This window comes from Heteronotia binoei, chromosome 12, assembly GCF_032191835.1.
Source record: "Heteronotia binoei isolate CCM8104 ecotype False Entrance Well chromosome 12, APGP_CSIRO_Hbin_v1, whole genome shotgun sequence".
Classification (NCBI taxonomy): domain Eukaryota; kingdom Metazoa; phylum Chordata; class Lepidosauria; order Squamata; family Gekkonidae; genus Heteronotia; species Heteronotia binoei.
Genome location: NC_083234.1, coordinates 69,380,963 through 69,408,738, shown reverse-complemented (window position 1 = coordinate 69,408,738; position 27,776 = coordinate 69,380,963). Strand labels below are relative to the sequence as shown.

At 47.3% G+C, this 27,776-nt stretch overlaps 1 protein-coding gene across 1 annotated transcript in view; it reads left to right on the top strand.

Moving 5' to 3' along the window:
* The window catches only part of LOC132580027 (collagen alpha-1(XXVII) chain-like), a 406,754-nt gene that overhangs the window by 90,996 nt on the left and 287,982 nt on the right, over positions 1 to 27,776 (top strand). The window contains 3 exon segments of the mRNA XM_060250632.1: positions 1,997 to 2,041; positions 11,911 to 11,964; positions 15,107 to 15,151. Coding sequence (XP_060106615.1) covers positions 1,997 to 2,041; positions 11,911 to 11,964; positions 15,107 to 15,151 — 144 coding nt within the window.

Genomic DNA, 27,776 nt, shown 5'->3' with positions numbered 1-27,776 from the left:
GTGAAACCGACTGCATTGGTTGCCATAGGAACACTAGGTCAGATTCAGGGTCTTGGTGCTTACCTCTAAAGCCCTTATAGGTCAAGGAACCTCATATCTCCAGCAGTGTTCCCTCTAAGCTGATTTAGTGTGAGTTAGCTCAAAGATTTTTAGCCTCTGGCTCACAGATGTTTGTCTTCGCTCAGGAAAAATTGCCCCAGAGCAAACTAATTTATGCACTAGCTCACAGCTTTATTGCCAGTAGCTCCCTAAGTAGAATTTCAGCTCACAAGACTCCACAGCCTAAAGGGAACATTGATCTCCAGGACCGCCTCTAAGGGGATTAAGATTAGCAGATAAGAATCTTCTGGTGGTCCCCGATCCAAAAGATAGCCGTCTGGCCTCAACCAGGGCCAGGGCCTTCTCTGCCCTGGCCCCAGCCTGGTCGAATTCTCTGCCAAGTGACATGTACCTTGCCTGATTGATTAAAGTTTTGTGGGGCATGTAAGGCAAAGATGTTCCGCCAGGCTTTTGGTTGAGGCCAATGACAGTTCTCTGCATCAGCTCTCCCCACGACTGAATGCTAGCAATGCTAGCACTGCCATCTTGTTTTATGGTGTGTTTTTATGGTTTTAACTTGTTCTTACACTGTGTTGAGCCAGACTGTTGGAAACCGCCTGAGTCCATCTCCTCTCTAATATTGGGGAGACCAGGACTGGGATCTCCACCAATCATTGAATGGCCTTGGACTAGCCATGCTCTCTTGGCCTAACCCCCCCCCCCCAATGTTGCTATGAGGATAAAATGAAGAGAGGAGCAGTCAAGTGCTTGAGCTCCTTGGTGGGAATGAAGATGTAAATATATAGATAAAGGCAAGGCTTTCTCAGCCCTACCTACCTCACAGGGTGTCTGTTGTGGGGGGGGGGGGGGAAGGTAAATGATACTGTGAGCCGCCCTGAGTCCGCTTGCGGAGAGGGCGGGATATAAGTCAAATGTAATAAATAATAAATAAATAAATAATAAAGGAGATTGTGACCACTCTGAGATTCAGAGTATAGAGTGGGATATAAATCCAATATCATCATCATCTTCTTCTTCTGTGGCAGGAATTCCTTTGCATATTAGGCCACACCCCACTGGTGTAGCCAGTCCTCCCAAGAGTTTACAGTAGGCCCTGTAATAAGAGGCTTGTAAGCTTTTGGAGGACTGGCTACATCAGGGGTGTGTGGCCTAATATGCAAAGGAGTTCCTGCTACACAAAAAGCCCTGGCTGAAGGCAACAGCTCTGTGTTGTTTGCCTCCTCACCAGCTGGTGTTTAGAGGTATAGCACCCGTCCACCTGGGACCTCAGTAGTGCTCTAATAGCAAATATCCACAGATCGCTCTATCTCGCACGAACTGCCATTAGACAGGGGGTCAGGTGCAAGTGGCACAGCATGTCCTCCAACGGTCTTTGGAGGCTCCACACAAAGGAATGCCGCTGTCACCTGCCTCTCATCCCTGTGAGCAGGGGATCCCTCTCATTGAAACCTGGTGGCATTTCCCATCAGCTGACACAGGGTGCACACCTAATGTAAGTATGGCTTCCAGTTACCTGGTGATACGTTGAGCTGTCAACCACTGGGCAACATCAGCCAAGAGGTTAAAATGTAATGTGTGTCTTAGTGGCCTTTTTCATAACCCGATGCTGGCATGCCTTCTGCTTTTTCATATATTCCGCATGTCGGAGGTTGCAGTTCGGCTGCTTTGGAATGAAGCTGGAATGAACGCCTGGGTCTATTTAAATATGATTTCTGCAGAGTCATCTCCCTATAACAATCGGGTTGTTTGTTTCTGTGCGGGTGACGGTGATTTTCTCCCCCCCCCTCCCCCAATTCCTTTATAGCTATCTCTTGGATTAGCTCCCAAAATCGCAGAGGATCCTCTTATCTGGCACTGTTTGTCAGAGTTCAAAGTTATAACATCTCCACATTTATCTGTCTTTGTTTTTGTTTTTTCCCCCTCTCTTGTGTTTCAGGGTTTACCTGGACCTATAGGAGAGCCTGGTCCAAAAGGCAGTCGGGTAAGTCAGAGACAACTCTTTCTACATCTGCTTTCCACTGGCCATGAAGACCAAACCGCACGTTACACCCAAAGGCGTGGAGTCCTGATGGCCATTTGTTTGTTTGCTTTTTAACCTGAAAGTAGTTTTGGAAGGGACGGAGTGCAATGAGCAGGGGGATGGGGTGGGTGGGAGGGGAAAGGGTGCTTAACCCTTTATCCAACCACCCATTTAGGATCTGGAACTCAGCAGGAGGGCAAGCAGTTGGGGTGGGTGGGTGGCCACTTGGAACAAAGAAGCAGCTGACTGTGAAAGTCTGGAATAGCCATCCCCTCCGTTTTGTTTCATGTAGTTGTACACAGGCCTCAGATTCAGTGGGAGCCCACAGGAGTGCAGCTCCTGAATCTTTCTGAGAGTTCCGCCTCCTCCTTCTGAGAGTTCCACCTCCTTGTCCATTGAATAGTAGGTGCAGCTGCATAACGATCCCTGGATGAGCTCCACCGCCTGTTTTTCTACAAAATGATCCCTGGTTGTGCATAATGCTTAGTTTGCCCTGAGCTCTCAAAGCTTATTGGAATGTGCAAGTATGTAGTACAGAACAGTTAGAAGACAGTGCCATACCCTGTAGGTTTCAACGGATTTGCGAGAATCCCAGCTTTCATTTGAAAAGACGAGCGAGTTGCTAGTTCTCAAGGCAGCAGAGATAAATGTTAACAGGCTGCCTTTGTTCTGTGGGCATGGCCCACTTTCTTCGTTGGCTTTAAATCCTTGGCCAGCTATTTTTTTTTGTCTTGGGGCACCTAGAAACTGTTTTGCATTAGAGTTAGTGACTCTCAAGACCTGCTAGCCTTTCAGAACCTCTCTTCCTGTGTTTCTTGCTTCTGCAAATGCCACTGGAATGACTAGCAGGCCGGTAGCCACGGGGGAGCCTGGGGGCGCACTGCCTCCTGACTGGAGCTGGGATGGCACACTGCATTGCAGCAGCAAAAGCAGCAGGTGGAGAGGAGGAAAGTGGAGGAGCAGGAGGTGGAGGAAGCCGCGTGGAATGGGCCAGTGGGGGGACGACAAATAGAGCTGCTGGCTGCAAGGTGCTGGAATGGGGGAGAGGGAGGTGAAGGAAACCCCCCTGCTTGCATGCAACATGCTGTCCCTTCTTGACTTCAGAGTTTTAGGGCTGTCTGCCTCAGCCACTTTCGGAGCCTCCAGCTTTTGCCCCTACCCCACAGTGGATGGCAAAGGGTGCCCCCTAACTTTTTAAAAAGCTCCCTGATTTTTAAAATCCTGACTATGGCACTGATGACTCGTGCTTCGCTTATGAGTCCTGGGCAGAACACAGTGCACCAGTGACTTCCTTTGGAGGTCTAGGAAGGAGAGCTAGAGCAACCGGGCTGCCACCTGTTGGAAGTATAAAGTTGGTCAATCGTATTTATTTTACGCAATTAACTGCAGTCATTAACTATGCATCCATTTGTGTATTTATTTATGGACTTCATTTATAGTCCACCTTTTCCCCGGAGACTCTAGCGGATGAGACAATTTAAAACAGTGCAGTAAGAGCACTGTAGTACATACAATCAACAATGCACTAATAGTGTTCTGTGAATTTATAGAACAATGCACTAGACATAATAATAATCACTGCTGCCCTTTATCCATTGCTTTAATACCGCTCACAGTTCTCAACAGCACAAGCCTAGGATACCAGTTTTCAAAGACAGGTCCAAAGATCTCACACTTGTTGCATATGAATGATTTGAAAATGTATGGAAAGTCATCATCCGAAATTGATTCTTCACTAAATACAGTTTGAATATTCAGCAAAATTATAGCTTTGGCAAGTGTTCAACGTTAGCATTGAATAGAGGAGAGATCACTGAACAGCTAGAAATCGAGGTGATAGCAACAACATCAAAGCACTGGGCTCTGAAGAAAACTACAAATACCTTGGAATTTTGGAAGTGGACAACATCAACATCAGACATACATACCCTTGTTAAGAAAAATACAGCCAAGGAGTATTACCAAAGAATTAAGAAAATATTGTGAACAAAATTAAACGGAGGCAACACGGTAAAGGTTGACTGCCCAATTAACATGGGGACAGTCCCAGTTCTAAGAGACACAGTTGGCGTTATTAATTGGAAACAAGCAGAACCTAGAAGCGGCAGATCTCAAAACTCTTGAAAGGTAATGACAATAGATCACTCACTTCACCCTAGAAGTGATGTTGATTGCTTTTACTTACCATGAAAATTAGATGGAAGCGGTCTTCTGAAAGTTAAGCAAGAGTTGAGGAAGAAAAATGAGCACTGAATGACTACACCAAGAAAACCAAAAAGAAACTTCTAGTTGAAATGTAAAGGCATACTTATTTAAGGTTAAAGAACCCAAAGTGGATTACAACAAGATTGCAGTCAGAACTAGGGTTGCCAATCCCCAGTTGGGGGCAGGGGATCCCCTGGTCTGGAGGCCCTCCCTCCATTTCAGAGTTATCAGAGTTATCTCTTGGGCACTGTATGGAGAACAATTTCCATAGGGTGTAATGGAGAATTTATCTGTGGGTATCTGGGGCTCTGGGAGGGGGCAAATTTTCATCGTAGTATTTGATGCCTCTCCTTAAAACACCCCCCATGTTTCAAAAAGATTGGACTGAGGGATCCAATTCAAAGAAGGTGCCCCTATCCTTCATTATTCCAAATGGAAGAAAGGCATTTTAAAGGCATGTGGTCCCTTGAAATGTGATGGCCAGAACTCCCTTTGGAGTTCAGTCATGCTTGTCACACCCTTGCTCCTGGCTCCACCCCCAAAATACTGACTCCCCCCCATAGTCCCCAGATATTTCTTGAGTCAGATGTGACAACCCTTATCAAAGCTCACTTTGACAATTTGAAGGAAAAACACTCACATGCTCAATATTTGGAAGGCTTAGAGAACAAAGTTGAGAATGAACATACCTGGAAATGGCTCCAAAATGGGCACTTGAAGAAAGAAACCGAACGATTCATTCTAGCTGCACAAAAGCAGACACTAAAAGTGAGCAGTATGAAAGCCAAGATTCAGAAGATCAGTGACAATGGCAGATGTTGACTTTGCAAGACAGAGGATGAAACAGTTGATCACATGGTCCATGCCTGCAGTAAAATCCCTCAAGCTAACTATGAAGAAGATCCCTGTGGTGCAGAGTGGTAAAGCTGCAGTACTGCAGTCTAAGCTCCCTGCTCACGACCTGAGTTCGATCCCGGCAGAAGCTGGGTTCACGTAGCCGGCTCCAGGTTGACTCAGCCTTCCATCCTTCTGAGGTCAGTAAAATGAGTACCCAGCTTGCTGGGGGGGGGGGGGGAAGTGTAGATGACTGGCAACCCCCCCCCCCCCCCCCCCGTAAAATGTCTGCCGTGAAAACGTTGTGAAAGCAATGTCACCCCAGAGTCGGAAATGACTGGTGCTTGCATGGGGGACTACCTTTTTTTAAACTGAAGAATGTCAAGATGGAGTTGCTGCTGAGTTGCAAGAAGTATCTTTGCAAGAAGTATGGCTTACCATCACTCAGAGCGCAAACCAGGCAAGATCACGGAGAATGATGAAACAAAGATCCTTTGTGACTTCTGATTTGCGAACAGAAAAACCTGGAGCATAACACTCCTGATATCACAATTGCAGAAAAAAAAAATAAGAAATAGAGTTTGGATAAATGACATTGCAATCTCAGGAGGCAGCAGAATAGAAAAAAGAAAGAACAGGGGAACATGAAATACCAAGAACTACAAATACTGTTAGATAGCTTCTGGGAGAAGATGATTAACATTGTGCCAGTTGTCATTAGAATCCTTGGAGCAGTGCCTATACAGCTTTTTTAAAAAACACACTTGGGCATTCTGAACACTGAGCAAATAACACCAGCTCGGTTCCAGAAGAGAGCGTTGCTTGGAACAGCAAGAATCCAGTGAAGATACCTCTGCAGTTCCCAAGAACTTGGCTGGATCTCGAATTGCAGAACAACATTTACTTGTCAAATATCTCATTGTGACTAGTAATAACAGTGTTCTGATTCATGGTGATCCCAAGACCGAGATGGTTTTCAGGGCTAGAGATGAGCACCGGTGGTTTGTCATCGTCCCAGTCCTCCATTCCTGCTTACCTTGCCTCGTGGTCCAACTGGCCTGTCACATGTGATGCTGTTGAACCTGGTTCCTCTAGCCTGGCTTTCCCCTTCCTCCTGGGTTAATTTTTCAGTTACCGCTTTTTAGCTGCTTCACTACTGTTGTTTCTCTCCCCCCCCCCCCCCGCAAAAGTGCAGCACAATTTAAGCTGGAAGTCTCGGAAAGGTGTGTATGTGTGCGCTATGTCCTGTGAGAGCTAATCATCAGGTGCCTGATTCTGTGTCAGTTTGTGCCCCTTAAGGAGACCTGGTCGTTGTTTAACAGTTGCTTTCTAAGCCGTCTCACAGTCCCAAACACATTGAGATGCTAAAAGGGAGATGCAGTGGTGTTACTGAACAGATCCACAAGCATAACTCGGTTACATTTAAGGGCATTGCTAGCTTGCCTTTGTAACCAAGAATAACACTCGAGGGCAGGATATAAATCTAGTTTCCTCTTCTTATTATTATTACATTTTAATATATAATGAAATCATTATACAACTCACGGCCCGGTTGCTAACAGGCCATGGACCGGTACTGATCCACGGCCTGGAGGTTGGGGACCCCTGCCCTACAGGGCCTCCGTTACGGTTTGCTTGGGCAGATCATGCATACCTAGGAAGGAATGGAAGGCTTTTGCAGAGACGACTCTTAACACCATTGCAGATGAATGCTAGACAGTGGAGGCTTGAGTGCGTTTATGAAGCTCGACAGACCTCGGGCCATGACTCAGATGCTTTCTTACTTGTCCTCCCACCACCTGAGACAGTGGAAGAACAGGGGATTGTGGGATATCTGGGAGACATTGATCAATTAGGCGGCAGGGGAATCTATACTGGCAGAGGTTGGGACCAACAGATGTTCCAGCAGGGAAAACATGTGCCAGGTGGGTGGGTAGTGGGAACAGTGAAATTTAATACTGTGAGAGTGGGTGGTAGTGGAACAAACACCGGGATTATGGTTTGGGAGCTGCACTCTGCAGATATCCTGAAGCGTAGCATACTGGTCCTCCCGAACAACTTGGTCTGCTAAGTCAGTGTAGGGATGCCAGCCTCCAGGTCAGTCAATCAATCACCTTTATTGCCATGATATCCAACATAGCAAGGAACCAATCCATCCGTCAAATGGCAATTTGCAAATACGTTAAGCACCTCACAGACGCCAAATATAAAAAAAATTGCAACAGTTTCAATTACCGGTTGGTTCCGAGTTGACCGCAGGAAGACAATTTTACATTTGTCAGGTTTTGCTGTTTGCTCCGACAGGTCAGTGAGTATGGAGCACGAGTCAGAGTAAAAAGTACAGTTTAGGAACACATGCACAGGTGCACAGCCTGTTAACACAGGGAGTTTTATGGGATCTTCCAAGAAGTATCGCAGATGGTAGCACATTGAACCGAGCTAGCAATTAGGCCTCCAGGGGGGACGTGGGGATCCCTTGGACTTATGGCTCAAATCCAGGCTACAGACATCAGTTCCCTTGGAGAAAATGGATGCACTGATGGGTGGATTCTGTGGCCTTGTATCCAACTCTGCTCCCTGTCCTCCCCAGCCTTCCCCTCCAAATCTCCAGGAGTTTCTAGTCTGGATCTGGCAACCCAACCCCCCAACTCCCACTGGTGGCCAGGGCACCGGTGTCACAACATCTCCAGGATTTGTTCCAGGGTCCCTGCAGTCTAAAGCTGGGACCTAGCCTGGTATGCTAACTGGGACTGGACTCTGGCACCAGAGCCCTCTGCAGGGACAGAAGGGACTTCAGAGTATACAGTTGTTGCTATTGGCAGGCAGTAGGAAGTATTTGGAATTGGCCGCATCTACGAGTGCCTCTGCTGGCACTGGTCCCGCTTGGAGGGATGAAGTTGTCATATTTGCTCTGCAGGCCACTGACTGTAAAGCCCCCCCGCCAGCACAGCAGGTAACTAATTTATAGAATTTGATATAGTGATGGGTTAGATGGCAGCTATTAGCCATGCTTGCAAAATGGAGCTCTTCTCCTCCCCCCCCCCCCCATTTCAGAGGCAACTTTCCAGTTCGGTATAGTGGTTAAGAGCTTGAACTCTAATCTGAAAGAACCAGGTTTGATTCCCCACGCCTTCACATGTAGCTGTTGGTGTGACCTTGGACCAGTCGCAAGTTCCCTCAGAGCTGTTCTTTCGAGAGCAGTTCTCGAAAAAGAGCTCCCTCAGCCCCACCTACCTCGCAGAACGTCTGTTGTGGGGAAGGGTAGGGAAGGAGATTGTGAGCCTCTCTGAGACTCTTGAGTAAAGGGCAGGATACAAATCCAGTCTCTCTCTTTTTTTTTCTGAATCTGAGTGGCCCTCAGGACGGTTTGGGCAATAATTGTTGCTTCCGTGTCCCACTTGGAGAGCCAGTTTGGTGTAGTGGTTAAGTGTGCAGACTCTTATCTGGGAGAACCGGGTTTGATTCCCCACTCCTCCACTTGCACCTGCTGGAATGGCCTTGGGTTAGCCATAGCTCTGGCAGAAGTTGTCCTTGAAAGGGCAGCTGCTGTGAGAACTCTCTCAGCCCCACCCACCTCACAGGGTATCTGTTGTAGGGGAGGAAGATAGAGGAGATTGTGAGCTGCTCTGAGACTCTTTGGAGTGGAGAGCGGGATATAAATCCAATATCATCATCTTCTTCTACTTAATGGAAGCATTTGGCCAGCCACTGCTGGAAACAGGTTACCGTGCTAGAGGGGCCTTCGGTTTTATCTTGCACAATAAGTCTGATGCTCTTATAAAAGATGAGATAAGTATACGGTTTGTCTGCCATTCTTAATCATGTTCGCTAAGACTAGAACCTCTATACCCAGAGATAGTCTATCGCTAAACTACCAGTTTCCGGAATATGAACGACGGGGGGGGGGGGGGGGAGGCTGTGGACCGCATTCCTCGCCTGTGGCCTTCTCGAAAGCATCTGGCCGGCCGCTGTCAGAAACAGGATGCTGAGCCAGCTGGACCTTGGCTCTGATCCAGCGGGACTCTCCTTCTGTCCCTTCGGACGGCCCCGGATGAGCTCTGGGGACGGATTTTTACATTCCTCTCCGAGGTGACAAACCAGCGTCTTGCAGCCACTCGCAAAAGAGAATATTTGGCTCTCGTCTAGCCGGAGTGCTGAGGTTTTCCATTGAGAAGCACGTCTTCCCCTCCTTCATGAAAGATGTCGCTCTCTGGTGAACCGCCCCCTGCTTTCCCCGATTGCAACTATAAATCATTAGGATGCTCATCACCCATCAAGATGCCTCCCCTCTCTGTCATGTGCTCCTCTCCTCTCTAAATGCTACCAGCTGGCTCCCATCGCCAGGAAAATTGCAAGCGATAAACAAAAGTTGACCCCCGGAGGCCATTTTCATTCTTTGAAGAGGGAAGGAGGTGGGGGGGGGGGAAGGGGCCAGTCAGCTGTTTAATATCCTGTAATGATGGGCTGCTCTGGAACAAGCCCGGCCTCCGGATCCTGCTTCGGCCTCGCGTGGAGAAGCTAAGCACCGTTCCAAGGGTTATTCCCAAAGCGATTTCTAAAATGAGACTCGCTGGGACAGTAGCTGAGCAGTGTTCCCTCTAAGCTGCAGAGTTTTGTGAGCAAAAATTCTGCTTAGTGAGCTACTGGCATTCAAGTTGTGAGCTGCTGCATAAATTAGTTTGCTCTGGGGCCATTTTTCCCCCGAGCGAAGACAAAAATGTGTGAGCTGGAGGCTAAAAATCTGTGAGCCAACTCTCACTCACTCATTTTAGAGGGAATGCTAGAGCTGAGATGTGTGTCCTGACCCTTCATTCTAGAAGGCAGGGAGGGCAAACTGCTATCACACAGTGGTGACTGAAGGGCACTTTGTACAAGCTCAGGAGCACTCTTGCTTTCTTTCATTTTGCAATTTCATTTTGCTCACCTCTGGCTGCGAAAAGAGTTTTCGGGGTGGGATCCTTGGCTCACACGGTGTCAAACTCCCAAGGGAGCTGGTGGAATTTTCACGGTAGTGTGGAGATGCTGAGTGGTTTACATAGAGGTGTTACGTGTCAGAAATTAGGTTCAAGGGATGCTCTAGGAGACCTGCTACGTTGCTGGCTAATCTGGAGGAAAGCAAGGGAACTGACTGACAGTCCATTACCCGTTAGGACCACAAAGCTGAAGGACTATAAAGTGGCACCTTTCAGACCAACAAAATTTTATTCAAGGTATAAGCTTTTGTGTGCATGCTCACTTCTTCAGATACGTGTATGTATTAGAAGAAGTGTGCATGCACACAAAAGCTTATGCCTTGGATAAAACGTTTTTGGCCCGAAAGGTACTGCTAGGCTCATACTTTGTTCTGCTGCTTCAGATCAAAGAAGCTTCCCACCTGAATCTACCTGCGTTAGGAATAGCAATATCAGGGCTTTAAAAAAAAAAAGCAGGAATGCACAGGAATGCCGTTCTGGCTGGCTTGGCATCAGGGTATGGCCTGATATGCAAATGAGTTCCTGCTGAGCTTTTTCTACAAAGAAGCCCTGTGTGAAGAAATGAAGATGTCAGGGGATGTGACCTAATATGCAAATGAGTTCCTGCTGGGCTTTTTCTACAAAAAAAGCCCTGAAAATATGATAGCTCACTGAAAGGGTCACAGGCTGAGGTTTGTAGCAGGGGACAAGGGAGCTGAGTCAGAAATGAGGCTGCAGTAGGGGACAAGGGAACGGAGGTGGGGGGGAAGAACCGGGGATCGGGCAAAAGGTTCTGTAGGTTCTCAGTTTGAGAGCCAGTTTGGTGTAAGAGAGTTTGGTGTGAGAACCAGTGAAAGCCAGTTTGGTGTGGTGGTTAAGTGCGTGGACTCTTATCTGGGAGAACCGAGTTTGATTCCCCACTCCTCCACTTGCACCTACTGGAATGGCCTTGGGTCAGCCATAGCTTTCATAGGAGTTGTCCTTGAAAGGGCAGCTGCTGTGAGAGCCCTCTCAGCCTCACCCACCTCACAGGGTGTCTTGTGGGGGTGGGGAGAAGATATAGGAGATTGTAAGCCGCTCTGAGTCTCTGATTCAGGGAGAAGGGCGGGGTATAAATCTGCAGTCTTCTTCTTTCCTACGTGTTTGGAAATGACGATGTGTTATTGAGAACATGATGCATGGTGCCAGAGAAAGTAGATGGAAAGGTTTATTGATGGCATTGGTGGAAAGGGCTTTGACGGAGGTTCATCTAAATTCTGCACGGATGGGTGGGGAACCACGTGACCCAGTTGCTGCTTTCATGCCCTGCTGGAAGAGTCTGGTGTGTGAAACAGGATATTAAACAGATGGACCATTTCTCAGGCCTGGCATAGCCCTCCATACGTAGGAGAAGCTCTCCCTTGCAGGGCTGAAAGGGCCTGGCTTCAGACCCCAGAGCTGCTCGTTGTTGGCTCCTAAATGCCCTCGGAGAAGGATGCTGTGGATGTGTTGTCAGCGATGACCCGGCTAAACTGAACTTTGCTAACCTGGATCCTAGCTCCGTTTCTCTCAGGTGCGCTCGGAAGCCAGCCCCGGGGAAGGCCCCCCGCTGGCTGGCGACTTCCTTCCCCGGAGTCCTCACGATCCCTGGTGTGAGGGTATGTGCCCTTGGACTACATCGTGGAAGCCAGCACCATGCAGTCCATGGGCATATACACTTGCCTCAAGGTTTATTTCATCTCGGCTGCCCTGGACCCCCAGCGCTGGAGGACGTGCCGTTGGTTTCCGAGGGACGGGACTTGGCCCTTTCAGAGGCCCGGGAAGCGCTTTTAACTGCTTGTTTCCTTTTCCCCCTCGCAGGGGTACATCGGCCCACCGGGACTCTTTGGGTTGCCAGGTGCTGATGGAGAACGAGTGAGTATTTCTGGAGGGGAAAGAAAGCCTTTCGAAAGTCCCTTTCTGTTGGATAGTGACATATCTTGTCGTCGGTGTTGTCCTTGGGGTCTAGTCCTTCCTCTCGTGTGGTGTCCTCCTGGCTTTTCTCTCTCAGCGGAGTCGTGTTCTTCCTCTCCTTGGTGTTCCTGCTGTTTTCTTAGCTTTGCCTTTGCTTTGCGATCTGGGCTTTTTTTTTGTAGCAGGAACTCCTTTGCATATTAGGCCACACACCCCTGATGTAGCCAATCCTCCAAGAGCTTACAGTAGGCCCCGAAAGAAGAGCCCTGTAAGCTCTTGGAGGATTGGCTACATAAGAAGGGCGTGGCCTAATATGCAAAGGAGTGTCTGTACAAAAAAAGCCCTGTTTGCAGTCTTCTGAACATACTATCCGCTGCTCTCCTTTTCCTGTGTATCTCATCCTGTGTTTTCTTGGCTATGGAAAAAGAGAGCCTTTTACAGATGCCTTCTGAATACAGTGTCACGTACTCACGCTTTCCCCTTGTCTCAGGTCTTTCACTTTTTCAAGCTGCTGAGAGAACATGCAAGAGAGCCAGCCGTGCATTCATTCAATGTAGAACGGCTGCATCTGATTTGCTAGATTTGAGTCCAATAGAACCTTAGAGACCAACAAGATTTTGCGATACACACTTTCAAGAGTTAAAGCTCCCTTTGCCAGATGTTTTGTAGCCGGAACTCCTTTGCATAGTAGGCCATACCCCTGATGTAACCAATCCTCCAGGAGCATACAGGGCTCTTAATTACAGGGCCTACTGTAAGCGCCAGAAGGATTGGCTCCATCAGGGGTGTGTGGCCTAATATGCAAAGGAGTTCCTGCTACAAGAAAAGCCCTGCACATCACCATTGTATCAATCCCATCATTGTAGCTGATGAAAGGAACTTTGGCTCCAAAATCTTGTTGGTCTCTGCCGGGCTCAAATCCAGCCGTTCTGCTGCAGACCGACACGGCTACGCACGCAAAACTGCATTTGATGTGTTCACCTTTTTGGTTTGTTTAATTTCATTCTTCTGTTGGTTTTTCATCTCTCTGCTCTCCCCTGTGGTCTCGGTAAATTCTTAAAGGCTGGTCATATCCGTGGGATGGAAGGAGGCTTGGCAGACAGTGAGTTCAGCGCATCCCCTTGCAATGTGAGAGGCAGCCAAAGGCGCTAATTTCTCTACATGTTTACTGTTCAGCCCGCAAACGCGCTGCAAGGAACTGGGATTTGCCTCCGCTCCCCGCAGCATATTTCATTGTGATCCTGCGATGAAAAGGACACATGTAGCCACTTTATGCATGATAGCCACAATGTGTACACTGTGAAAGCACATGGTAAGCGCATGGTGGGCTTGTGCGAAGCCACACCCCAGAGGCATGCTTAGCTTCTTGATGTATTTCATGCTGTATCTTTTCTCTATTGGAGATAGGGAAAATTGTAGGAGTTCAGGCTAAGTCTGCCCCAGAACATCAGATTCTGAGAACAAACATCAGGGAAAAGCGAGAGGCCTTTGCTACCCGGTGATTGACTTCTGCCTGGCTGCTGTTGGATACAGAATGCTGGACCAAATGGTCCTTTGGTCAAAGGGTGTTGTTATGTTCTAGGAAGTTTGACATAAGTGATACAAAACACATCGGGCTGTAATGACTTAGGTCATCTTTGCACATGACGCTGAAATCATGCCTTGTGATTTCCAAGTCTGTAAAATCAAAGGAGGAAAATGCATCGGCCAGAATGTACATTTGTTCTAAAAATTATTTTTCCCATTTCCTGTTTTGCGTGCAGAAGCAATCCGCTCCGAGCCAAAAGGCATATTTAGCATCTTTTGGGAAGATGCCCTTTAATGAAGTCTGTGCCTGACAAGATCTTGGTGAATGTAGGACCAAAACTGATGAGGTGCTGGGAAATTCAGGATTGGATCTTCCCAAGGATTTGGTAAACGGAACTTTCAGCCATGGAAGACCTTTACTTGGGCCAGGGCTACAGCACAAAGGCAAAAGGGGTGTCATTGGTCAAAACCAATCCTCCACAATGTTGGCTGTTTAAAGAAGAACAAGACAGGCAATCATGCTTTGTCCGTCAATCCTTTTAAATAAGAGTCCATCTCTGCGTGAGAGTAAAGTAGGCAACAAATAAATTAAGCCTTGTCCTCACAAGATTATGACCAGATTTGGGTCTGAGTATGACTGCGGTTTACTTTTGTAAAGTACTGGGAAGATTCAGTCATGAATTCTCCAACATCTAGTTGGACCACGAGCAAAAGGTGCACTTGCTGGTGGAATTCTCAATGAACTACCCAAGGGAGATGCAACCGAAAGGAGCCTGCTAAGGTGAGAATCGTGGTTATGTCTAAGCAAGAGGTGACTGGAGTGCAGGCACAGAACAGCACGCAAAGAAACGGGACTGGCGAGAGGTGGTCTGTCCGTGCAAGTGCACCAATTTGCCTTCAGGACAAGGTCCTTCCGGGTGAAATCCGTCAGCTCAGTGTCATTGGCAAGCAAGAGACCTCAGGGAAAAGACGGGGGGATCAGAGCTGCTGCCTTCATGCTTACATCAGCAAATAAGAAATGTAAACAGAAGTTCTCCAGCAAGTGCCTGGGCTTGACCTTTGGTTCCAGACCAGTAGCTTAATTATTCCTCCTGCAAAGCTCTGTCTCCAATTCCTGGCCGTGGGTGGGTATGGCGTTGCGCCCTCCAGCAGAGGAATTGTTAGCCCTCCGTGGGTGAAACTCAGCTCACCCTTTTCCCCTTCCCCTTGTTTTTGCAGCTCAAGCATTTGCTATTTTGGCCCCTATTGATCTTGCCATAACTAGATGTTTTCAGGGCTTTTTTTTTTGAGCAGGAATGCAGTTCCTGTTGGCTTGGCATCGAGGGGGTGTGGCTGAATATGCAAATGAGCTCCTGCTGGGCTTTCCCCACAAAAAAGCCCTGTGTGAAACGATGGTGACATCAGGGGTGTGGTCTAATATGAAAATGAGTTCCTGCTCGGCTTTTTCTACCAAGAAAAAAAAGCCCTGGATGCTTTTAATGGCCCCACCTCCTTTATTTTGGTTTGCGTTCTGTAGTTTCTTTCCAGCCCCCATCAGATTTTAATTATTTCCATCTCTTGTCTCTTTGATTTACAGGGGATCCCCGGAATTCCTGGGAAGAGGGGCAAGATGGGTAGGCCGGTAAAGTTTTTCTTCGTCTATTATGTAGTCTAAAAACGGGACTTTTGGGATGGGGGTGGGATTTGTAGAAGGGTATTTCAATGTGTGGTTCTTTTTGTGTGAATATATTCTCTTCCCCCCTCCTTTTTGGTGATATCCGATTTAGCACCCAGGTCAAGACCAATGTTCCCTCTAAGCTGCAGAGTCTCGTGAGCAAAAATTCTATTTTGTGAGCTCCTGGCATTAAAGCGGTGAGCTCCTGCATCAATGAGTGTGCTCTGGGGTCATCCTTCCTGAGCTAAGACAAAAATCTGCGAGCTGGAGGCTAAAAAACTGTGAGCTAGCTCACACTAACTCAGCTTGGAGGGAGCGGTGGTCAAGAGCTTTGTTTCTGTAAAAGGGTACATCAGCACTAAAGATTTAAACCACTATCGTGGCTCTTAAGAATCCTCTTGTGAGCTTGTGAAACTAAAGTTCCCATAGATTTTTATTTTGTGTGTGGGAAGCTATGAAGAGGCCTACTATTTTTAAGAGCAGACATCACCAGAGCGAGCAAAACTGGGCATCTGAGCGCTCTTCAAAAACCACTCCGTTTGTATGAAAAGTTTACTTTTGTGGGTGATCTTTGGCACAATGAAGCCATCATTGAAGTCCTCAGAATTGGCATGCCGTGGCTTAGCCCCACTTTTTGAAGGCTTTCAGCGGCTGGCAGACGTATTACTCAGTATGGTATGGTCAGTGCTGGAACCCTGAGCATGAGTTCTGTGGGCTTAGTCCAAATTTGTGATGCTGCATAAGTACGATCGTTTCCCGCACATGCAATCTTAAGGAACAGTGGAAGAGAAATGTCTCATTAAATAAATAGACTGTAGTGAGGTAATCAGGTTTGCAGTCCAACCCTCATGATCCTAGTCTAGTCTCTGGTTGCTGTGTCCCTGTGCTTGGATCCCTCACTGCATGGATTGCATGTGAATTCTAGAACCATACTAGTGGGAGGATCCAAAAGCAATCATGGAAGGGGGAACATTTCTGAAATCCCTTCCTCCAAACCTCTACCTTGGTGCTTGGGAGGGGCAACAGTGTGAGGACTTCTAGTGTCCTGGACCTCCTGATGGCACCTGGGGGTTTTGGCCACTGTGTGAAACTGGGCCATTGGCCTGATCCGACATGGCTTCTCTCATGTTCTTATGTTCCTTCAGGATTCTAAGTTCCCAGCTGCTTCAGCATTTCCCCTTCACACCTTGTAGAATCAGAGTTGGAAGGGACCTCCAGGGTCATCTAGTCCAACCCCCTGCACAATGCAGTGAACTCACAAATACCTCCCCCAAAATTCACAGGATCTTCAATGTTGTCAGATGGCCATCTGCTGAAAAACCTCCAAGGAAGGAGGATCGATCTATCTATCTATCTATCTATCTATCTATCTATCTATCTATCTATCTATCTATCTATCTATCTATCTATCTATCTATCTATCTATCTATCTATCTATCTATCTATCTATCTATCTATCTATCTATCTATCTATCATCTATCTATCATCTATCTATCATCTATCTATCTATCATCCATCCATCTATCTATCTATCTATCTATCTATCTATCTATCTATCTATCTATCTATCATCTATCTATCTATCATCTATCTATCATCTATCTATCATCTATCTATCATCTATCTATCATCTATCTATCATCTATCCATCATCTATCTATCATCCATCCATCCATCCATCCATCCATCCATCCATCCATCCATCCATCTATCTAACATCTATCTATCTATCCATCTATCCATCCATCATCTATCTATCTATCATCTATCTATCTATCTATCTATCTATCTATCTATCTATCTATCTATCTATCTATCTATCTATCTATCTATCTATCTATCTATCTATCTATCATCTATCTATCATCTATCTATCTATCTATCATCTATCTATCTATCATCTATCTATCTATCATCTCTCTCTCTCTCTCTCTCTCTCTCTTGGCTTGGCTTCGCGAACAAAGATTTAAGAAGGGTGCAATAGCCCACGTTTGCTGCAGGCTCGCTGGTGGCTGACAAGACCAATGTGGGACAGGCAGGTCCGGCCACAGCGGCTGCAGGGAAAAGTCTGATTTAGGGTTGGTCCTGTAGCAGTGCGATTCTTCCTCAATCTCCTTTTGTCCTCAAGACCAGCTATGCGTGCGTTCTCAAAGGAAGAGACAGCCTGGTGGATGGTGTGCCTCCATGCTTTGCGATCTGAGGCTAGGTCAGACCACTGGTGATGGTTGATGTGACAGGTGCTAAGGGATTTCTTCAAGGAGTCCTTGTACCTCTTCTTTGGTGCCCCTCTATTTCGATGGCCGGTGGAGAGTTCGCCATACAGGGCAATCTTGGGAAGGCGGTGGTTTTCCATCCTAGAAATATGCCCTGGCCAGCGCAGCTGCGTCTTCAACAGCAGTGCCTCGATGCTGGTAACCTCCGCCCTCTTGAGGACTTCAGTGTTGGTCACAAAGTCACTCCAGTGGATGTTGAGGATGGTGCGAAGGCAGCGCTGATGAAAGCGCTCAAGGAGTCGCAGGTGATGACGGTATAAAACCCACGATTCGGAGTCGTAGATGAGGGTTGTCATCACAACCGCTTTGTAAACATTGATCTTTGTGCCTTTTTTCAGATGCTTGTTGCTCCACACTCTTTTGTGCAGTCGGCCAAAGGCACGGTTTGCCTTTGCCAGCCTGTTGTCAATCTCCTTGTCGATCTTGGCGTCTGAGGAGATGATGCACCCCAGGTAGCTGAACTGCTGGACTGTCTTCAGAACTGATTCACCCACAGTGATGCAGGGAGGGTGATAATCTTCCTGGGGTGCAGGCTGGTGGAGAACTTCTGTCTTCTTCAGACTAACTTCTAGGCCGAATAGCTTGGCAGCCTCTGCAAAGCAGGACGTCATATGCTGCAGAGCTGATGCCGAGTGGGAGACGAGTGCAGCATCATCAGCAAACAGTAGCTCTCGGATGAGTTTTTCCATTGTCATGGAGTGTGCCTTTAGTCGCCTCAGGTTGAACAGGCTGCCATCGGTGCGATAGCGGATGTATACACCATCGTCATCATCTAGATCTATCTATCTATCATCTATCTATCTATCTATCTATCTATCTATCTATCTATCTATCTATCTATCTATCTATCTATCTATCTATCTATCTATCTATCTATCTATCATCTATCTATCTATCTATCATTATCTATCTATCTATCTATCTATCTATCATCTATCTATCTATCATCTATCTATCTATCTATCTATCTATCTATCTATCTATCTATCTATCTATCTATCATCTATCTATCATCTGTCTGTCTGTCTGTCTGTCCATCCATCTCTCTATCTATCCATCCATCCATCTCTCTATCCATCCATCTCTCTATCTCTCTCTCTATCATCTCTCTATCATCTATCTCTCTCTGTCTATCATCTATCTCTCTATCTATCATCTCTCTCTATCTCTATCTATCATCTCTCTCTATCTCTCTATCATCTATCTCTCTATCATCTATCATCTCTCTCTATCTCTCATCTATCATCTCTCTCTCTATCTCTCTATCATCTATCATCTATCATCTATCTCTCTATCTCTCTCTCTATCTTTCTATCATCTATCCATCCATCCATCCCTCCCCCCTCCTCCATCTATCTTATTTATTTAATTCCATTCATATCTCGCCCTCCGCGCCGAGGCGGGCCCACGGGCGTTTTTATGTTATCTCTTTCTCAGCTCCTTCCCATGTATCAGAGAGCATATTTCGTCCTCATACTGCTGGAGTTTTGTGGGAGGGTGGGATTAATTTACAAAGTTGTGTTTTTCTACGTACCCTGAGTCGGATCTTTCTGTTAGCGCAAACAGGAAAGAGGTGTGGCTTTGGAGACCCAAAGAGGCCTTGGTGCTGATTGCGAAGTCTTGAGTGGGCAAAACCACCACCCCCCCCCCGCTTGTGGGACAGGAGGACTGTGGTGAGCATTCAGGGAGATCGCCCATCCTCCCTTCTGTGTCGGAGGAAAAGATGGCAGGATCTGGGAGCAGACTGGGAAGGGAAAGGGACTCTGGAGCAAGCCAAGCTGAATGGCCCCTGTGATACTGCAAGCCATGGGTTACTCAGCTCAGTAGCGCAGACAAGGGATATTAGTTCAGCCACAACTTCCTCCTGAAAACTAGCAGCTGTGCAGGAACAGACAGTCAGTGAAGTGACTCCGGTTACCTTTGCTGATGAATGGGCTGAGCCAAGAGGTCCCTGAGCCTCTGACAGTTTCTAGAGCTTGGTTATGCTTGCTCCTAAACACCACCAGCCTCAGGGATGGTTCTAGGTCTTGGGCGGCAACGAGCTGCGAGTTCCCAGCTCCCCTCCCCTCCTCTGCTTATCCTCAGGTCTCCTTCTCGTGCCTCCCTTTCCTCCCTCCCGCCCACCCACCAATGTTTCCTCAAAGCTGCAGCGTCCTGTGAGCAAAAATTCTACTTTGTGAGCTCCTGGCATTAAAGTCGTGAGCTCCTGCATCAATTAGTGTACTCTGGGGTCATCCTTCCTGAGCTGAGACAAAAGTGTGTGAGCTGGAGGCTAAAAATCTGCGAGCCAGCTCACACTAACTCACCTTAGAGGGAACACTGCCACCCACATGTCCTACCTAATTGTGTGTTCTTCCCTTGTCTGTTCAGAAGCCCTCCCATTTGCCCTTGGCACAGCTACCTGTAGCCCTTTCCCCAGTGGTACCGGGCAGTTCATGCAGCGGGGAGTACGGGTAGTGGAGCCCTAAAAAGTGGGCGTGCAAGAGGTTTCAGCAGCAGTGGGCCTTGTCTGAAGCCTTGGCAGCTGTCCCACCTCATGGTATGCTGACGCTGTTCCAGAGCAGCCCTCTGGGGCAGTGGCTCACCGGGAAGTTCCCCTGTAAATTAAGTGGCCAGTCTGTCCCTGGCAGGATCCAGTCCCTTGGCCAAGGCCCCTCCAGCAGTTGCGTGTGGAGGAATGGGGAATCAAACCCAGTTCTCCCAGATAAGAGTCCGCACGTTTAACCGCTACGCCAAAACGGCTCTGTTACCAGAAGCAATGATAATAGGAACCGCTAGAAACAAACTGGGTGATGCCAGCGAGCTTTTTTTTAAAAAAAAGATTAAATCTTTTATTTATTTTAATTTTTTTAAATTTTCCACATGACAGAAGAGAAGAGGAATTCGGGGCAGGGGATACGCCACTCTGATGTGGGGCTGGACATCCCTCAACGCTGTGCAGTCCCTAGTGGTGATTTCAGCATAGGGGGAAACACGGTTGCGTTGCCAGAACTTGGCTTGGAAATCCCCTCTGTCTTCCTTTCCACCTCGTACGCCTACTTGCGGCTTCCTGAACCTTGCGAAGCGTCTTCCCTTAAAAAAACGCCCACACGTCCAAAATGCACCCCCTCTTCCCTTTCTGTTCATTCCCACCCTGCCCCACGTGCACACTGTAACTCTGGGCTCAGATACTTGCTTTCTCGGAGCTCCATGCCAATTGACTTTTGGTCTCGCTCACCGTAGATGACACACGCGCGTACAACTGCCAATTCCCCATGTGCTCGATATTCTGTGAAACAAATGGAAGGCTGGAAGGAGAGGCAGGAAAATGACCACATTGGCCAGGGTTACCGTCCCCTGGTTACATCACAGGCATCCCGAGTACATTACTGTAAAGCAATCTGCAGAAACCGTCTTGAGTCGGATAAGCTAAACAAGGCAACAGTTGTTAGGTATGGGGTCTGGTTAGGGTTTCTGATGCGGTTCGCGTACAGTGGGCCTGTAAGCTCAATGTTTTCCAGCTGTTCTCTTGGCTTTTGCAATCTTCCATTCAGAAACCTATTTTTTTCCCCCCTCTTTCTTTTTTTTTTTCCTCCCGCCTTAGAATTGCAATCATTTTTGTTTATACAAGTAGACTTTTTTCCTCTGGGGAGCCGTGTGGGATTCTCTCTTGCAGAAAGGTCTTCTTGCCAGGGCTGGCCATACTTGGACCCCTTTGCCACTGTCCTCTTCTTCCCCCATCCCAATCATGGCAACACGCCCCCCCCCCCCAATTATAGCTCTGTTTCTCCTCCCAACAACGGCAGGCCCTGCCCCTTGCAATAGGACTATGCTAGAGGGGCTCTCATACTCTTTCTAGTTCCGTCAGACCTGGCATGTCTGAGAGTCCCTGACAAGCTGCAGAAGCTTCTGGGCTGATTTGGAGGCCTAGAGGAGGCGGCAGATTGCTGTTCTCTTGCTCTCTGCCTCCTTTTGCAGCTCCAGGCTCTTCTCCCACTGGGAAACTGGGGGGCTGATCCGGCGTTTTCAGCTGGGGGAAGGGATCTTCGCAAAGCCACGGGCATCAACAAGTGCCCGTCCCTGACGCCAGCCCTTACGCCCTGATTAATCGAAGACGTTCTTTTGCATTCATTCACCATTTTTACATTTCTGTTTATTAAAAAAAGAGTTTTAAATTAATCTCAGGTTTCCTTAATCTTTTTCAATCTTCCAACACCCTCTCTCTGCAAGCAATTGAGCCAGTTTGGTGTAGTGGTGAAGTGTGCAGACTCTTATCTACGAGAACGGGGTTTGATTCCCCACTCCTCCACTTGCAGCTGCTGGAATGGCCTCGGGTCAGCCAGAGCTCTGGCAGAGGTTGTTCTTGAAAGGGCAGCTGCTGGGAGAGCCCTCTCAGCCCCACCGACCTCACAGGGTGTCTGTTGTAGGGGAAGAAGATATAGGAGATTGTAAGCCGCTCTGAGACTCTGATTCAGAGAGAAGGGCGGGGTATAAATCTACAGTCTTCTTCTTCAATTAAAAGCCACCTCTCCTGCAACAAGCATCTTTGCGGTTTGCTTGGAGTCTCTGGGTAGGGGGAGGGAGACAGGTTCAGACCCCCTCTCAGGCTTTAGGGTAGGGTTACTAGCGCTTTCCTCCTTAGGGTGGGAGACCTTCAGGTAAATTGTGGCCATTGCCTGCTGGTACTCACCTGGTTGAGAGGTGGAAACTGGCAGGCCAGACTGGGGTGGGGAGGTGCAGTTGTTATCCCTCCATGATGACACAATTGCCAGCGTGACCTGGACGCAACAGTGTTGTGCTTGGTGCAGTGCTGTAGCGCTAAGCCCAAAGCAATGCTGCATCATCATACAGATGCCCCTTCCCCATTAAGTTCCCACCTCCCCCAACTCCCATCAGTGGCCAGACCTATCCTTAGGGGACTTTGGGCCAGGCATACGTTTTCAGCCAAGCCTACCTCACAGGGTTGTTGTGTGTATAAAAAGCAGGATGGAAGAATCGACACGGGCATCTTGGACAAAGAGCAGGATAAAAAACTGATACATTCAGATTGATGGAGTTGGAGATTTATTCTACTCTTTGATGAGTTTAAACTGACTACGGTAGCTTAAAAATTATAATCCTCAGCATTTATACGTAGTTTTTAGGGTGCTTTCTTCAGGCAGTTTTATTGCTACTCGCGTTACGCATGCTTTTCAGTATACTTTGTAAACCACCCTGATAAGGAAAAGCAGTCTATAAATGTTTAAATAAGTAAATGCTTGCACACTGTCTTGCTGCAGTCCTTCCAACAACCACGTAAGGTCAGCCTGTATTGTCATCCTCATATTTACAGAAAGATAACTGAGAGAGAGCAGCTCAACCAAGGCCATCAAACAAGATCATGACAGGATTTGAACTGACATCCTCTAGGTTCTCAGTTCGTTCTTTTAGCCCCTGTTATACAAAGCAGGAATAAATCCACATGCTGAACAACGGCTTTTGTTGCATATTGAAATGAGAATTCCAGAGACGGAGCTAAGATGTCAGGGTTTACTAGCACGTATCTGCTTGGCTCCTGTGTGAACTAGGTTTATTTCCACATAGGAAGGAAATCTTCAGGATTAGCAAGGCCTTTTGTGGCTTTGATTTGGTATGAGAACTTAAACAAAGGAAAATCTCTGTGTGTAAGAAAGAGAGATTTAGGAGCTGGAAAAGGTGCTTTCTCCTTCTGTCTGCTTTGAGAATCTTGGCTCGCTTTCCATCACCCTGAGATCCCACTTCTTCTGTGGAGATAACTGCTCCAAATGCAGTTGAAAAGGTTTAGGTTGGAGATGAGAGTGAGTTTTCTAACTGGAAAGGATGGTGAGCCTTAGAATTGGCGAAAGGCTCTTTCCTTGGCCTCCTAGCCCTACTTGGCCTGTCTTGGATGCCACTGGGGCAGCCATTTTGCCATTCTGTCCAAGGAGAAGCAGAGACCCTTACCATCAGCTTTCCTGGCCCAGTCCACATTTGGTCTTTCCCAGGGCTTTTTTTGTAGCAGGAATGCCTTTGCATATTAGGCCACACACCTCTGATGTAGCCAATCCTCCAAGAGCTTACAGCAGGCCCTGTGAGAACAGCCTGGTCAGCTCTTGGAGGATTGGCTACATCAGGGGTGTGTGGCCTAATATGCAAAGGAGTTCCTGCTATTAAAAAAAGCCCTGGACTTTCCTCTCTCTCACACCATCACTGTCTTAGCAGAAAGAGAAGGAAGGTGGGGCGGGAGAGAGAGGAAATGGTTCTTTCCATTAGCTTGCCTGGCCTAATTGTCCCAAGACTTCTCCTTGGTCTCTTGTTTTACAACTCAGCCCAAGGAGTGGAAGTGGGAGAGCAGAGCCCTTGCCACTGACTTGCCTGGCCCAACGGCCTCTCCCTTCGTTGCTGGCCACTTTGCAGAAGAGGGACAAGGAGATAAGCCCAGTTCATGTTACAGTGAACACACAATCTGTGTACTGTGTACACTTTGATAGTTCTTTGAATGTGTGTTGAGTAATTCTCATGTTACAAAGTCAACACCTGTACAATGTGTGATACAAATTCCACATTTATCCTGGCTTCATTTGCAAAGTGAATATGCCTTGGCTCTTGCTTACAAACAGGCAGGGCATTTTTTTGTAGCAAGAACTCCTTTGCATGTTAGACTACATGCCCCTGATGTAACCAATCCTCGAAGAGCTTACAGGGCTCGCAGTACAAAGTCTACTGTAAGCTCCAGGAAGATTGGCTACATTAGAGGCGTGTGGCTTCATATGCAAAGGAGTTCCTGCTACAAAAAAAGCCCTGCAGACAGGTGAATACAGGTGCATACAGGCCGTATGGGCTGTAGTGAGGCTTCTTCCATTGCCTCGCTTTCACCCCTTTGTGTTCGGTTTGTCTTTTGCTGGTTGCCTTGAGTTTTTCTGTTTTAAAGCAGTTTTCTTTATCAATATCATAAATAAGAAGTTGCTCCAGAGGGATGCCAAAACAACTGTTGCAGCCAAAACAGCTGGCTCTACAAAGCTGGAACAAATTCGTTGTGCCTTTTGTGGATGTGAGCCTGCATTGTCAGATACCTAAAGAGTTATCCGATGTTGGCAGATGTATATTTGCAAAGCAAAGGAGGGTGGGGATTCTATTCCCAAATGAGGCCAGAAACAATGCTTGAGAGAGGTGTATTCCATGACTGACTACATCGCAAATTAAAATGATGTAGGCATAAGGAATGAATCATCCAGATCGTGCAGGTCAGCGCCTGCTAGCAGACAGTTAAGAATATATACATCTCTAATAGGGGGAAGCAGTGTACTTGCACTGAGCAAACCGCTCCCAGTCTGTATTGAGTCTGATGGTGTTGAACGTGCACAATGATCCCAATTCAGCACCTTCTTTAATAACAAGGATGCTGTGGAAAATTCACCCCAGAGCTCCTGCACAGAAAACAGATTTGGGCCTAGATTAGGTTTATTTCCTTTATTTCTATGTTGCCCCTTCCACCAAGTTAGAGCCATCTAAGGGGAAGGCAATGGCATACCACCCCATAAAAGGTCTGCCAAGAAAATGTCGTGATGTGACGTCACCCCATGGGTTGATAACTGCCTGGTGCTTGCGCAGGGGACTACCTTTACCTTTTAAGGTGGGAAAAACAAATCAGATAGATGAAAAATAAACTTTTAAAAACAGTATGTATATACAAGCGACAATTTTAAACAAATGACGACGGAGGTTCAGTAAGGGTATACCAGACAAAACGGAAAAGTCTTCGCTGGCTGGCAGAAGACATGCTGTAGGAAGACGGACAAATCTGGGAAAAGAATTTCATCATTTTGGTTTCATGACAGAAAAGGATTAGTTTCATTAAGGTGGGTCAGCCTTTGGGGCAAGACGTGAAGGTTGATGACTGATAGCTTTAAATCAAGATGGGTAACCATGTTAGTCTGTCTGCAGCAGTAGTAAAGAAAAAGAATCCAGTAGCACCTTAAAAACGAACAAAATCTGTGGCAGGGGAGGAGCTTTTGTGTGTCGGTGCAGGGACTCGCAAAAGCTCACACCCTGCCACACACCTTCTCAGTCTTCAAGGTGCTACTGGACTCTTGCTCTTTTCTGCGGATTGCTTTAAAGTCACTTTCAGCCTAGTATTCAACAGCACCCTGCACTGGAGAAGGAATGGAAGAGTTTGTGTCTGTGTATCAATCAATTGAAATGCTTTGCAAAGAAGTTCTGATGTTGTCGGCTGAAAACTGGTTACTACCAGGGTTTTTTTGTTGAGCATGAACGCACAGGAACACAGTTCCTGCTGGCTTTGGTGCCAGGGGTGTGTGGCCTAATATGCAGATGAGTTCCTGCCGGGCCTTTTCCTACAAAAAGCCCTGTGTGAAACAGTGATGACATCAGGGGGTGTGGCTTAATATGCAAATAATAATAATAAATTTATTCTTATATCCCGCCCTCCCCCGCCAAGGCGGGCTCAGGGCGGCTCACAGGACATGGTATATACCATGATTACAATAAAATACAATCTTTACTATAAAAGACAATTAAAATGTAGTTACATTACATTCAAATTAAGTTAAATAAAGAATTAAAATATTATAGGCTACAAATTAAAGTGCTACAGTTCGATATATGTATAGGATGGCTAGGTGTCATTACCCGGGTTCCATCTTAAACGCAGGTTGACAGAGGATGGTTTTGCAAGCCCTGCGAAACTGATTTAGGTCTCGCAGGGCTCGCACCTCCTCTGGTAGTTGATTCCACCATTGGGGAGCCATTGTAGAGAAGGCCTGCTCCCTCGTTGTTTTCAGTCTGGCCTCCCTTGGTCCAGGGATTCGTAGAAGATTTCGGGAACTAGATCTCAGTGCTCTCTGGGGAACATATGGAGAGAGGCGGTCCCTAAGGTAGGCAGGTCCTCGGCCATGAATTCCCACTGGGCTTTTTCTACCAGAAACGCCCTGGTTACTACTTAGGAACCTGTTGCATATCAGCATGGATGGCCCTTGGGGTTATAAAGCCAAGGAAGTGAAGTGGCACAGCCACAGCTTCAGAGGCCCTCTGAGCTTCAAGCTTCAAATATCTGGGGATGGAAAGTGCCATTGAGTCACAGCTGACTTATGGTGGCTTTGTAAAGTTTTCAAGGCAAGAAACAAATAGAGGTGGTTTACCATTGCTTGCCTCTGGACTGCAACCCTGGACTTCCTTGATGGTCTTCTATCCAAGCACTAATGAGGGTCAACCCTGCTTAGGTTCTGAGATCTGCTGAGATCAGGCTAGCCTGGGCGAATCCTGAGAAAAGGTTTCAACAGCTGAGCTTCAGCACCACCAGATGAAGGATGCCCATGGACAGCTCCCTGCTTGCCCCCCCCCCCCCCATGGCATGCTCATGCTCGTCTAAGATCCCTATTATGTACTACTGAAGAACACTGCTGTGGTTTTGTATGTTTGTTGAGGAAAGACACACCCCTTCCTGTAGAGTTAAGCTCAACCTCTTCCTGTGAAGGAAAACTCTCCTCTCCTGAGGAAAGCAGTGCTTTCCTTTAACTACTGGGCCCTGCTGTCCTCTTGTTCATGCAGAGTACATTTTAGGTCCAGCTTCCTTTTGGCGTTTTGTATGCCTTGATGCACCATTTTGCAGAATTGAAACAGCCATAGAGGGGCTGTATATGCTGCAGACAGCTCTTGAAACAGCTTCAGGGGACCTGTTTGCACATTTGCAGCCCCTCTACAGCTGTTTGCAAGGATCCCACACGTAACATCAGGGAATTAGCATTCCCAAGCTGATTTGTGCTCCAGAGTGTTTGGGAATGCAAGTTCCCTGGTGTTACGTGTGGGATCCCTGACCCAATCCTTGTCCCGAAAATCATCTAGTTTGGCCTTGATCCACTAGTCAAAAGCCTTTTAGCTGCACATGATATCAGAAGAGGAAACCGAGGCATGGCTCAGTGGTAGATTATCTGCCTTGCAAGGTGAAGATTCCGCACCTGATCCCTAGCATGTGCAGCTAAAAGGCCCATGTAGGAGGTGATGTGTAAGGCCACTACCTGAGCCCCTGGCAGTCTTCTGCCACTCTGACTAAACAGTACTTCCCATATCAGATCAGTACCTGACTTACTCTAGGACTGTTAGGTTTGTTTTAGGACTTGGTGGTATGCCATCTGCTTTGCATTCTGAGGAACCCAGGCTCATTCCCTGGCATCTTCTGCTAAAATAATTGGGTAGCAGGTGATACAAGCCCTGACCTGGTTAGCCTGGTTTAGCCTGATCTCATCAGATCTTGGGAGCTAAGCAGGGTCGGCTCTGGTTAGTATTTGGATGGGAAGCCAGCAGGAAATACCAGGGTCACTATGCA